The sequence below is a fragment of the Aulostomus chinensis genome, chromosome 2, assembly GCF_037954235.1.
Source record: "Aulostomus chinensis isolate RoL2024-O1b breed Wild chromosome 2, RoL_Achi_v1.0, whole genome shotgun sequence".
In the NCBI taxonomy this organism is placed as follows: Eukaryota; Metazoa; Chordata; class Actinopteri; order Syngnathiformes; family Aulostomidae; genus Aulostomus; species Aulostomus chinensis.
In genome coordinates, this window is record NC_141321.1 from 14,119,097 (window position 1) to 14,132,952 (window position 13,856).

General features: G+C 42.7%; 1 protein-coding gene across 2 annotated transcripts; it reads left to right on the forward strand.

Moving 5' to 3' along the window:
• The first annotated feature begins 424 nt into the window (after window positions 1-424).
• On the forward strand, window positions 425-13,827 carry tmem39a (transmembrane protein 39A). 2 transcript variants are annotated; one of them, XM_086180258.1, is made up of 9 exons: window positions 425-716; window positions 5,632-5,837; window positions 7,409-7,631; window positions 7,930-8,013; window positions 8,123-8,277; window positions 8,775-9,132; window positions 9,813-10,000; window positions 10,079-10,199; window positions 11,186-13,827. In XM_086180258.1, exons 2-9 carry the CDS (start codon window positions 5,725-5,727, stop codon window positions 11,423-11,425), a joined length of 1,482 nt encoding a protein of 493 aa, XP_086036384.1. In that variant the 5' UTR covers window positions 425-716; window positions 5,632-5,724; the 3' UTR covers window positions 11,426-13,827. The 2 variants fall into 2 exon arrangements, with proteins under 2 accessions (XP_086036384.1, XP_086036392.1); XM_086180266.1 differs by having other exon boundaries at window positions 425-707.
• Window positions 13,828-13,856: the final 29 nt, after the last annotated feature.

Here is a 13,856-nt window from a genome sequence, read left to right on the forward strand (position 1 = left end):
CCTGGGCCCAAACTAGACTGACAGAACCCACTGTTATACTAAAAAATGTCACTGCACATAAAATCCATCAATACACTTCAGGAATAAATATATTCTACAAATCAAAAAATTCAATATTACTACGGCATGAATGGAGCATAACTGACATTTCTCTTAACTTGTAGATTCTGCAGGAACATATTTACTCTTGTTGGCAGGATGTGTGCTTTTACTGAGTGGGTGGAGGGTGGACGGACCTTTGAACCTTAATGGCCTACCGAACTTTTTGTGTAAAAAAACAAAAAAAAGAAAAAATATACATATAATCTTCAAAATAAACGTATCTTCAGATTATATACGAAAAAATAAAATCATTAGTTATTAAACTGATGATACGCCGGATAATACGTTTTTTTTTCTCCTGTTGTTGGTGTCGCGTACTGATGGCGTCACCAGAGAGGAGGTTCAGGTTTGCCACGTCGGTCTCTGTGCAACGCATTTACACTGTTGCTCCTCGCAGCCCACTGCCAACTTTTAAAGCCGTTTTATGTGGTTTGCGGGGGTGAGAGCGACCCTCTAGTATCGTCGGTACCGTCGTAGCCCCCCACCACAGTTCTGCAGCATTGGATATCGAAGCTGGGAGGCGGAGAAATGCTCGGTTCCGTCTGGACTCATCCGGCTGGAAGCCTCACAACTGACTGATGCATCCTCGCTCGCTTCACTCCTCCGTAAGCTGCGTGAGTAAAGACGGTTTTTCTGCAGCTTTTCCACCAGCCTGGAGAGCAGTCAGCAGACCACCATGCCGGCACAAGCATCCACACGTCTGTTTTTAACGTCTTTCTTGAAGTTTTCGCGGTGTTTAAAGGGTCAGCGCTGCCTGGTGTCTTGATCGAACAGGCAGGGTTAGTGCATGTCATAGCAAGTCAAAAAAAAGGGAAAAAAGAAAAGGAAAGCACCACCTCCTTCCAAAGTCAGTGAAATGATGTAAAATCAGTCCAGTAAACAAACACACAACAACATAATTTGTTTTTCCTGGGTCGCTTTGTAACTCGTGTCAATGACTCGTGGCGAGGCTGGAAACGAAAATTACTAAGTAGCAGCCTGAAACCCCTCAGTTCATCTCTTCAACTCTCGGTTCCTGTTTTGGCTCTCAGCTGCACTCGTGTCCCCCTTTTTTACGGCAGAAGATTGAACTTTAACGGAGTTGAACCACGCAGCTGCGCGTCCTCTGAGCGAGCCGCTGACGGACAGATGTTGTGGGTTGTGTTCGATTTCTGCAGCTGCTGTCATTGACCGGGGGGGGGGGGGGGGGGGGGATACTGTACTCATGTTCTCACCGAGATCGAGTATCGATTTTGTGGAAGTTACAGCTGCATCTACCCTGGGCTTGGAGAGCCACCGTGAAGGCGGGCGGCTGTCTGCAGCAGGGCCACTTCTCCATGTAGATTCATATGGAAAATCAGCCTGCACGTCTTATCAATTGCTTTTTACAAGCTCCCACAAAACTTCTGGGAAAAAAGATTTTTTAATTGGAGCCATGTTGCTGTTAGGCTGCATGTATATCAAGTGTTTCTGGCCCTGATAAAACTGTTTATTTTTGTAAAACAGCAAATATTAAACGTTTTAATATGAATTAGGTTTAAAAAAAACAGTCTGACTTCAGTTTTACTTTTAATCCAAAGACTCTATGAATGCCCTGCTGTAAACAACGAAGAATACACTCTTAGATTAGTGAATTATTTGGGGGGGGGGGGGGGGGGACAGACATGCCTGCACCAGATCAATCAGTCAAAGGGATCCCCCGCCATCCATGTTTACATTTGTGTCAGTGAGAGCTGAATCTTTTGTTCACTGCTTTTCCATTATCACAGTTGTTTTTTTCTTTCATAGTGTGGTTGGCATTATGTTCCAGGTTGAACCACGAAGGCTGTAGTAAACCAAACAGCGTGTCTCTTAATTAAAGACAACAAATATGTAAAAAGGCATGAAACGTTTCCTAGAGTTATATGACGTACAACTGTATGTATGGATCGGTGATGTGTCTTGTGAGGTTGCATGTGTTGGCCCTCTGGAATGGAATCTGGATCAGTATGAGGATCGGCACTCTCATTCAGGAAGACAGCTCATACGCGAATGTCATCGGTATCGGTATTTGATTCCGATGTTGTTGAGTCGCTATCCCATCTCTAGTATTTCACCTGTGCTGACCAGTTCTTTCGAATATTATCTCACTATCACTCAGTGGATTCTTCTGGCTAGGAAGGAGCTAAACGCTGCTTTTATCAGCTGTTGTAGGCTGCCCTGGCTTCCCTGGGTGGTGTGTGCTGGCTGCCTGGTGTGCTGGCTGCAGGGAAGGCTGTGACTTTTCAGGGATTTTGTCCTAAATCATAGTAAGTGGAACATTAATTTGGCCTGAAGTTGGCCCTACAGGTTAAGACAAATGGTCCCTGAAGTAATATGCTCATACAAGGGGGGGGTGGGGTATAATTCTGAGCATCTCATCAACTTGATGTGGAACCATGATGGTACAACAGGAAAATTCAGAGTAGCACAAATCATGAAGATTCATCCCCTGGACACCTTGAATGTCTGCTCTGTAGTTAGTTTCCTAGATGCTGGGGTCAGGAAGAAGGTGTTGGGGCGTCAGACATCAGACCGACAACTTGTCAACATCAGAACCTTCATCCAAAGCTGCAGCCCACGTCAAATAAATTGCCAATTACGTTTCCCAGTTAATTATTTAGTTTTGACATCTTCAGCTGTCAGTCCAGAGCCCAGAACAGTAAGTTTGGTACATCACAGGAGGAGGAAAAAAGTGAATACTCACACTTGATAGGTTGGATGAGTGACTTCTGAGTGACTGCATTGTTAAACTGGGGGCTCCTAATAAATAACAACAAAGTGTAGATAAGCAGCTTTCAGCTATCAGAGGATAACAAATGTTGGCCTACTATAGGTCTCACACACACACACACACACACACACACACACACACACACACACACACACACACATACATCCTGAAGCCATAAACAGTAATAAAAGGCAGAAGGAGTCAAGAGATCAAACCCATGTAGCGAATGAAATTATTTTATTTTACTGTTATTGTAACTGTTTATGGCTTCAGGATGGAGGGCATCAACTCCACACACATCAGGTGTAATGACGTTCATCTGTCCACACGCTTTGACCGCAGGTAGTAACAACAGTACCTCGTAGAGGAGCCGAGGGTAGGAAAGGGTACTTGTACTTGAGCTTATCTAACCTCTGAGCTCTTTGATGATGAAAGGAAGGAGGAGGCTGTAATGTTTTGTTTCTAAACAGTGTTTTGCTTCTGAATTATTGATCTGGGAAGTCTTAATCTAAATATCTGTCCAGCTTTACCGACCTGCCACAAACAGGCTAGATGAGTTAAGCAGCTGCAAGCAGACAAAATACGATGTGTTTTTTTAGCCCATTACATCTTACATTGCATATCAAAAGCAAAATACATGGACTCTTTAAAACATAGCTATAATGCCATCAATGCTCCAGTATTTCTCTTCTCCTCCTGCAACCAAAAGTCTTCAACCTGCAAGCAAAGTTTTTGGACTCACGAACGAAATTTGAGATAATCACAAACTAATTTAACTCGCAATTTAAAAGATTGATGTGTGGAAGGTTTCGCTCTCAAGCCTGTTTTGTTTGATTGCACAATTAAAAACACAAAAAATGACCTCAGCATAAGGGGAAGCAAACCGTTCTGACTGGCAAAGAAAAAGTGTTGAACTGCAAGCAATTGTTTTTAATTTTCAAAGAAAAGCCATTGAAATAATCACAAAGGAATTTTACTTGCAATTCATAAAAATGACTACTGAGTGGAACCTTTTGCTCACGGATCTGCCCTGTGGTTGGAACTTTGAAAGTTTTGCTTTCAAACCTGTTTTACTTGCATAACTAAGACATAAATAAACCTCCATAGCATGAAGTGTTTTTTTTTTCTTTGCAAACAAAAACTGGCAATGAATCCTTTGCTACAATGTTCAGTGCTCCTCTGCAGAAAAATCATTCCAGCTCTAAATTTTAAGTTGTTTTTTTTTAAAAGGGCCGCCACACTCAAACTAAAGCCCACCTTTACTATCATAAGTCCCCTTTTATGAACTAAAATTAAAAATGGAGCAGCAATTTCACACAGAAAATACCACGTTTTGTTTCCTAAATGTGCTTCTGCTCAATCAACTATCCACAAATTAAACTGCGACTACGTCAGGACGCGCTCGGCTCGCCACCTCAGCAGAATGACTGCTGGGTGAAACCCTGATTGGGGTTGAATTGTACCGCTGACATGGTTCATGTCATGATAATATGTCGGCTAGCTGGAGTAGCTTTGATAAACAATGATGAAAGCTCCACTGAGCAGACTATTGGTTCGGCCTTAAGTGAGTCAATATTGACATCTCACGACTGCAGTAGAACCAACATGTTGCACAGTGCAGCAGATACTTGTGCTCCAGAATAAGAAAATGCTCGTGTCACTCTATAGTCGTTGGACCCAGTCAAGGTATTTTTTGCTGGTGTTTGTTGTTTCTTTTTTTCTTTTTTTTATTGGTTTACGCCAGATACAAAACATTGATGTACAGTGACAGTTGAACAAATTCTAAGGTGGAAGCAGAGAAAGAAAAATAATCCCGTCCCTCCCTGCCTTCTACGTACGCTTCCACGGCACATAACAAAAAGAACATAGAGACCAACAAAGCACACATATATGGTGTTGCAGTTAAAAAAAAAAAAATCATAAATACACAAAATAAAACACTTTATAAAGTGACCTTAGTATATAAAGATATGTTGATTTATCCAATCAGCTGCTCAGTCTAATTTAAATTAATATTGTGTTCTGTTAATTAAGACGAATCTTATTAAACTTTCCTGATAGGTGTTGGTTTTTGAAGGACCCCCTTCCACCTCTCTAACTACATGAAATCCACATTATTCATTAGTGGCAAAGACACTAAGATCTTCCTGCAGGTTCTGCAGTTAGCTAAAACGTATTTGAAATCATGGGCTGCAGTTATCTTCATTTTGCAGGAAGTTGCAATATTTGTTAAAGCTTATAGTGTTCAAGTATCGTTTTAAATAAAGGATTTTGCCACCGCAGAGATTTCCTGCCTACGGGCTTAAGAAAACATCTTTGTTTGTACAAATCCCCACTATTAAAAGGAAAAAATGATGTAAAAATGGACGTTCCTTCTAAAATAGCAGATTATATCAAAAAGATCCCAGCGAGATATCTTGGTAGAATTGTTCAGCTCCTGTCCTCAGTGACACTCAGACAACTAGAGATGGTGGACAAACTAGGAGAGAACAGAGAAAACAGAATGAAGTAGAATCAATAAAGAAGGAAAAACAACAGAGATGAAGCTGGTTGAAAAACTGGAGCAACAGTGCAGTGCTCTCATTAACGTCTGCTGTTTATTCAGGATGTGCACAGAGGAAAGTAAATAGCTTGGGACTTTAATTTTGAGTCATGAGGCTCAGTGCTCGCCTGTACTGTCCTACGTCATCTTTTTTGCATTTTGAAGTTTTTCAACTCTCTGTTATGACTCACACTTATTTATGTATGTATGTATGTATTTATTTATTTATTTATATATCTATTTATCCCCTTTGCAGTGGCCTTTGCTGTGTATATGGTCGGTCTTTGAGGGGTCCCAGCGGCTGTTGGTTGGTAGGTGGCATCCGTGGTTGCCACGGTAACTGGCAATCATGCCAGGGGGTCGCAGGGGTCCGAGCAGACAGCAGTTAAGCCGCTCTGCTCTGCCGTCCCTGCAGACTCTGGTTGGAGGCAACCTCGGCAATGGCACCGGCCTCAGGAACAGGTATGTACTCACACTGGCTGGCTCGGATGTATTTATTGTATCTATGCTCATGTTTTTAAATGAGTGCATGGATATTAATGAAGCAAAATATTTTGTCCAAAGGAGAGTTGTAAAACCGACTCGGCATCAGTTCCAACCCTCCCAATTGCGTGTTTACGCCACTGCTACCAAGGCGGCTCAGCTCATTTTGTAATTTCTCCTTTCAAAGAGAGTTGTTGTGGGCAAAGAAGGAAGGTGCTGCATCATCATGAAAATGTCATTGTGAGTTCTTGTAGATTTGAAAAAAGATTTGAATTATATTTTTAATATATGAAGAAAATGGACTGGGGAAATTAGTCCATTAAAGTAAAACAAGAAAACCTCTTAAAATTACTATCCTAATTATAATCTGTCCCACGTTGTTTAGACACCAGGTGATGCAACTGTGAGTTTCCATTCTGAGCTCTCACATCCCTCATCTGATGAAAGTGAAAGTATGAAGAGTGCAGGAAATGTAAAATGCAGCTAATCCCAGTGTAGGAATTAGGCGGAACCATAACAGCAGCAGTCGACTGCATCTGCAGGTCTCCTGATGAGTCTCATCTGTGCTCAATGGTTGTCAATTATAACCAGCTTTCAGCTACTCGCAGGAGGTAATGCTGGCAACTCGAGTTGGTTTTATTTAATTTTGCGAAATAATGACGTTAATCAAGTAGCAGCAGTCAGACACTCAAATTCAAAACCTCCCCCATCGCCAGGTGAAAGACAAGTATTATAACCTTGAGAAAACCACAGATTGCACAGTATTTCCAACCCTTAATAAGCCACTGTGGATTCCAGTTATTCTCTTAACCAGCAATTAACACATTAGTATCAGTATCACATTAGTGTCAAGACTGTGAAAAGATTCAGATCTGTTAGTTTTTAGTGGAGGTGCCAGTTAAAATTGTTCCCTTGGTTCGCTGTATATGAGGGTAGAGTAGGAAGGGGAGATCGTTGAGTTCTACAAAAAGAAAAGGGTCATTTTTACGCAAGGGAATCTCCTAAATCAGTCGTCGTATTTGTCCATGCACCAGAAGTCTGGATAAATGCCTCTGCAGTTCTTCTCATGTCACATCTTCATTTTTTTTTTTTTAAACCAACCAACTCTGAGTTAGGAGTACTGAGTGGAGTGTCAATAAGCGCTGCTGTCAATAAGCAGTATCAGCATCGGTATGAGTGGAATACTGAGCAACATCTGTTCCTTCATATCAACCTGTTTGAAAAACACGAAGATGTAACAGAATACAAGTTTGGGTCCAAACTAGAGACTTCACCATGATTTAAGACCTGTCCATGCGTATTTACAGTATAATACAGCAGAAACTGAAGAAATGAATACCTGTTATGATTATGGACCATCCATCTCAGAATCCAAACATCTTGCTCAGTCTTGCAAAGTTTTGGTTTTATTTTTTGGAAGAGGAAAAAACATTTTTATAAATGATTTAACTCATCGCAATTTACATCCCAAATGTATGAGTTTTTTGCGTGTGTGTGTGTGTGCATGTGTGTGTGTGCGCATGTGTGTGCGTGTGTGCGCTGTGTTTCAGGAGCAGTAACTCCGTGGGTCTGTCTGCTCCGCCCCTCTCGGCTCTCATCACTCCCGAGCCGGTCCGTCACTCGAGGATTCCTGAGCTGCCGTTGGACAGCAGCCTGCTGTTTGAGTTCCTGCTCTTCCTCTACTTGCTGGTGGCCTTGTTTGTCCAGTACATAAACATCTACAAGACAGTGTGGTGGTACCCGTACAGCCACCCTCCTGCCTCTACCTCGCTCGTAAGAACACACACTTAACACACAGAGTAAATGATGGGTTCAGGTTTTACTGAACGAGTCAGCCCCAGATAAACACACACACACACACACACACACACTCTAGATCTACTGTGAGGTAATTTGCTTTTTAATGTAAAACTGCAAAGATCCTAAATTATCTAGTCAGCTCAGATTTTTTTCCTTTTCCAATGTGTGTAATTTTCACTTAATATTAGAGCCAAAATGGCTTCATAGAAAACAAATGAATAATCATTTTTCCTCTTCTCTCTGTGTGCGTGAATGTGCTGTGTTGCTGCAGAACTTCCATCTAATGGACTACCACCTGGCCATCTTTATCACAGTCATGTTGGCCAGGAGGCTTGTTTGGACTATAGTTTCAGAGGTAAACACACACTGTTGACACATTTTTAGCACAGTTAGCCCAGTGTGAGCCGAACCCGAGCTGGACGTGTTTGTGCAATACTTTCCTTGAGTTACTGTGGTTGCTCCAGGTATCTCAGAGCAGCGGGGGCTCGCTAGTCCGCTATGTGGTTCTGATTGCAGCAAGACTCAGCCTGCTCACCATGTGTGGTTGGGTGCTCTGTTGGACGCTGCTCAACCTCTGCAAGAACCACTCTGTACTCAACCTCCTCTTCCTGGGATACCCGTGAGTGTTTCACACCTGCCAGGACACGTTTGAAGCAAACCAGCTGCTACAAAACAGAATCTGATCACATCTGAAGGCCACAGTCATTCAGCAGGAACGCAGCCGAGTAAAACGGCAGATGGCAGCCCTGTAATGTTCTGTAGCAACTCCCAAATAACAAGAAGTGCAATTTAGTCTGGATTATAGGTTTTTTGATTATTTTCATTTAGCAAAAGGAGGTCTGACGACCCTCCACTTACAGGCACTCAGAAAAAAAGAGACAAGGCAGGGTGACAACCAGGGTCGTCACAAGAAGAAAATGTGATGCTCATTCCTTTCAGTAAACAAACCTAATCACAGGAAGTAATAGAGGAGGTTAATTAGTTTCAGCCGGAAGTGCTTTATTTTATCTAGTGGACTTCATGTTTACTACTACTACTATCATATTTTACAGCTTTATCTGAGTGCCCTATTGTTTGCTTTTTTTTCCCACTATCGCTTGCCTCCCTCCACCCTAGATTCGGCGTCTATGTCCCGCTCTGCTGTTTCCACCAGGAGGGGGGAAAGAGTCAAACAGCACCAGCTGAATGCGATTACCCAGCCGACCACCAGCAGACCGACCTCACAGAGACCCCATTCTTTCGGTCACGTGACTTCCTCTTCCTGTTACGAGAGAACCTCAGAGAGCAGTTTTCCAGTCCACCACACATGCCGACACACACCTGCCCTCCGCACACACACACTCACACACCAGAGTTGATTCGAGCTGAGGTGGAGGAGCTGAAGAGCGACTTCAATCGACGAATCAAGGAAGTGCTGTTCAACTCGCTGTTCAGCGCTTACTACGTAGCCTTCTTGCCGCTGTGTTTCGTAAAGGTTGGCATCGCTCACCTTATTTGCTTTGTAATTTCAGTTCCAGGGATCAGGGACAGGCCGTTATTTAACGCTTGCAGTTTTGCATAGTTATTTGTTCATTTTAACTTTACAGAAAATGTTAGTCAAGATCCAGTCAACCAACACTGGTTACTTACAGTTTTTTTTCTTCTATAAGATTAACTACAGTATTCAGGACTCAATATGAAGCACCTAACAGGAAGGGAACCAAACCTAAAAACAAAACAAGATTGTTAGGTGGCTTCAACCCTCCAGTTACCATCAATTTCATTTCAGTGGTTTCCAGTTGGTGCACAGAAGTGTTTGATCATCCTGCTACCGCTGGATTACAGAGTTCATTCAACCAGGAAATTTCATGGAATTAGAACACATCCATTTCCAGGCCTGGAAATATATTTGAAGAAGAAATAATGGCCACAAGTGTAGGAAAAGTCATGAAAAATTAACTGCAAAAATACCCTCATAGTAACTGATATGTGGCAAAAAAATAAGTATTCTGCCTAGGAATGATTTACATGTTAATGTTGGGTTGTTAATTTAAAAATCTGAAATCTCTTCTTGTGAAACAGCTCTATTATTCATTCTCATGTGCTAAAAACATGGACTGTCAAAGTCTTGAGGGTAATTTTGCATTGACTGGTAGTTATCATTGCCTCCCACAGAGCACCCAGTACTATGACATGCGCTGGTCATGTGAGCATCTTATCATGGTGTGGATCAACGCATTTGTGATGCTGATGAGCCAGCTGCTTCCCCCCAGCTACTGCGACCTGCTGCACCGCTCAGCAGCTCACCTGGGCCGCTGGCAGAAGCTGGAGCACGGCTCCTACAGCAACGCACCTCAGCACATGTGAGCAGCACCTTCATTGGCACGCACAGGTCTAGAGTTCACTGATTGTTGTTGACGGTTGTGTTGATCCTTGCACAGGTGGTCAGAAAGTACCATTTGGCCTCAGGGGGTGTTGGTACGACACAGCAGATGTCTGTATAAAGCGGTTGGACCTTACAATGTTGCTTTGCCCTCCGATGTTTCACACGCAAGATTTTATGTGAGTATGTCTGTGACACTGGCACAGCGAGCACAACCTGGACGTTAGATTGTTAACGGTTGTTTAGTACTGAAAGCTTGTACACGATAACGATGAAGTAAAACCGTGTGATGAAGTAAGCTCAATACTTTTTCTAAAGAGGCACTGAGTCAAACTCCAGACTGAGTTATTTAGCACATGCTGCATCAAGTGGAAGTTCAAATGTATCATCAGACCAGTTTGTGTTCATTAAATCAATTACTGTGATTATTGAGAAGACAAATGGAGTTCAGAGTACAACCATGGTAGGTGGACTGCATGCGTGTGCAGAAATCAAATTGCTGGGCCGATTAAAAAAGATGACACGATTGAAAGCTACTCACAAGTTATATAACAAACATTCATCAGGGGGCCTGTTGTGCTCGTTTATTCTTGGACTCCATCAGAGCGAGTTTTCATGATTCACAGATCTCTTTTGTTGGCCCACCTCATGCTGGAGCTGCACACACAGGAAAAGACACAGGGACGTGGTGACCACAGACACAGGAATGCCATTGAAATGCTGCAACTTGTAGCAAATTACAACTTTAAGTGGCCTGATGGAAGCAAAGAGAGTGAAGCTTATCCGAGCAGACAGGTGTAAATATGGGAAATAGGCAAAGAGATTCATTGGCAACCAGAATTTGGACTCTCCAGAGGTGACCGACCATCAGGGGCAAAACTGTCCGTCTTACACAAGCAGCTGTTGTTCGGGTCTCTTTAAAGCCCTCCTCCATAAAAGCTCGTGGCCATCGTCGACGGCCAGCTGTCCACGTACCCTAAAAAAAAATATGTACAAACCCAAAAACAATCAGCTGTGCCAAAAATAACTGCCGTAAGATTGGAGAATGTTCCCTGCTGCTGACGGGAAAACCGCTCAGAATATATGATATTGTGTTGTTGTGTTCTTTATACTGCTCTAAATAGGCTCTTAAGTTCTTTAATTTCCCTTCTTCATCTTGTTACAGTTCCTGTTCCACAAGCCATTGCGGATCCTGAACCTGCTGATCTGGATTGAGTCTAGTGTGGTCCTGTACCAGTTATACTCTCTGCTGCGCTCTGAGCGCTGGAACCACACTCTCTCTCTGGGCCTTATTCTCTTCTGCAACTATTATGTCCTTTTCAAACTTCTCCGAGACCGCATCGTGCTGGGAAAAGCTTATTCCTACCCTCTGTCATCCAATAGTTTGGGGCTTAAGTCGCAGTAAATGCTCTGCACGCCCCTACAAACTCTGGACGTGGGCTGGTGTGAAGGTGGGAGATCAGTGTTTAACGCTCCCGCTGGGAGGTCAAGGGACAGACTATGAACTCATAATCGTGTTTTGATACGGTTCTATTTTTAATGCAATGTTTATATATACCTATTTAAAAGAATATTTTTATTTTGTATACGATTTCGAGTTACGCCGGGCATTACCACGCTGACGTCATTAGCATGTTGTGTTATGTTGTTGCTAGGCGACAGGAAAGTTGGGCAATGCCAGGAGGTGAGTTTCACCAAAGATATAAAAAGTGGCCAGTCACAGAGCAGACCTGGCCCCTGACAGTCAGTCAGCCCGGACGAGCTTCGCACAGCAGTGGAAGGAGCTGGCCTTGTTATGTTCTACCCCTAGAGCTTCAGTCCAAACCAGAAAAAGATGCAGCTAGTTTGGTCTTCGTGGCTGTTTTACCATTTCAACATTGAATGAAAAATCCCATATTTGCTTTCTGATTGAGAATTCAATGTGAAGATCACTACCTCCCATATCTGTTCATGAATTAAGACGCTACAGCCAGTTAGTTTAGCGCTGAGACCAGAAACTGAAGAAAACTTTAAGCCTGGCTCTGTCCATTGGTATCAGAATTGTCTGAGCAGTTGCCAGGCAACCAGCAGTCTCCAGGAGGTTACTGTTCCTTGCCAAATAAGTGGCGTGGCACATAACCCACTGTGAAATATTTGTTGTTTTTTTACACTTTGAGCTGCTTCCAGCCATGTATTTAACAAAATGGTATCGATCTGCTCCTCTAAGTCTTTGCCATAAAGTCAATATCCTAAAATGCCACTCTGATCTTTCAGTAGAGCTCCAGTCTGGATGGTTTTTGTTTTTTGTTTGTTTTTTTTGTCCCTCAAAGTCACTTGAGATGAGACAAAGCACCCGAGGTACTCCTGTCCACTGCCCCAGCACACATTGCTGTGTTGATCTTTTAATTTGTTAGCGTTTTACAATCCGTATCTGCCGGCTTGTTATCATTGGCTGTCTGATTAAGTCCTTAAAAACGTGCACCACCAAGCAGAGAGATGCTGTTGTATAAACCCAAAATGTTCAGTCTAACCCTGGGCGTAATGTTGGAAGGGCTACTGCTGTAGTATTTGTATTTTCACAACTCTGACCCGATACCCACATTTTGACATGCTGAAATCTTTTGATATGATATTGCATTTTTGCTCTTGCAGGTTATCCATTCACTTTATCTTCTTGTGTTTTGGTGCCTGAATGCTTTGAGCCATGAAGGGATTGAGGACACATCAGATTCCTCTACTCTGTTGGCTGGTTGCAGATATAACCGAACAAATGCGTTGAATAAAGTTTTCAGTTGGTACGTCACAAGACGGCAAACGTTACCTTCAACACAGCCTCAAATATTTTGGATGGCAAAGAATTTGCGATGTCATTTTGATGAGTGCACGATGCTAAATCGGACGGCGAGGAAAGTCTTATTTCATCACCAGTTCATGCATTCTCTGTTACCAGATTGGTGTTACAAACCTTGCATGTCTGCGTTCATCCCCTCACCCTCACGCAGTTTCCTCTGAGTGGTTTACACTGACTTTAATCTGCTGTCAGTCCTCAACTTTGGGCAGTATTGAGGATTAGTGTCCAGGCCTGATTAGCTCTCTGGCATCCAGAGATAAACTTACAGTTTCAGTTGATGAGGTTGAACATTTTTGGCAAATCTGAAAATCAAGTTGTCCTACGAGGTTTCACTCTGACTGCTGCAGACAAGTTAGACAGTCAGACAGAGCAACCCTGAAACTGAAACCAGTGCACCCATTATTGAGCCGTGTCTACAATCAAATCACTTCAATCAGCACCTTGGCACTTGTGTTCTGTTTGTGTACACTTGGGCAGTTTTCTCTTGAATGTAGTAAATGTTTTGCGTGAACGGTTCTGTTGGCTTGAAGTGGATGTTGTGTTGGAATGTGCCCAAATTCAGAAAGGTTTGTTCTTCAGTTCTGCTTCATGTCAGTTCTTACTTGAATATTAAGTGCTTAAATATCACATTTTGCCTGCTATCCTTGGTTTCCCATATGATGTTCCCACAACCCTGGGATTGAGGTCTTACCGCACCGCCCATCAGTACCTTCGACTTCCATGTAGCCGACATGACATTTTTAAACAAAATGAAAGTAAAATTAATTTTGAACTTTGTCCCTTTTTGTCAAATGGAGTCAGAGGATTTGATTTCTTTGTGCCATATCCCAGGATGCAGTTGTTTTTTTTTGTGGAATGTGTTATCGCTGGAGAAGTCAGGAGCTGGTCCTCATATTTCGGCTTTTTGCAGTATCCCCCCCCCCCCCCCCCCACCTCACAACAACATTTCTGAAAATGCTTCTCTGACATCTGAAATAAAACATGGTGTTTAAACCAAGATTGTGGT

Coding starts and splice junctions, on each gene's coding strand:
- tmem39a (XM_086180258.1), top strand. CDS start 5,725: ATGCCAGGGGGTCGCAGGGGTCCGAGCAGACAGCAGTTAAGCCGCTCT. Junction 8,014..8,122: donor TTTGGACTATAGTTTCAGAG/GTAAACACACAC, acceptor TGGTTGCTCCAG/GTATCTCAGAGCAGCGGGGG. Junction 8,278..8,774: donor CTCCTCTTCCTGGGATACCC/GTGAGTGTTTCA, acceptor CCTCCACCCTAG/ATTCGGCGTCTATGTCCCGC.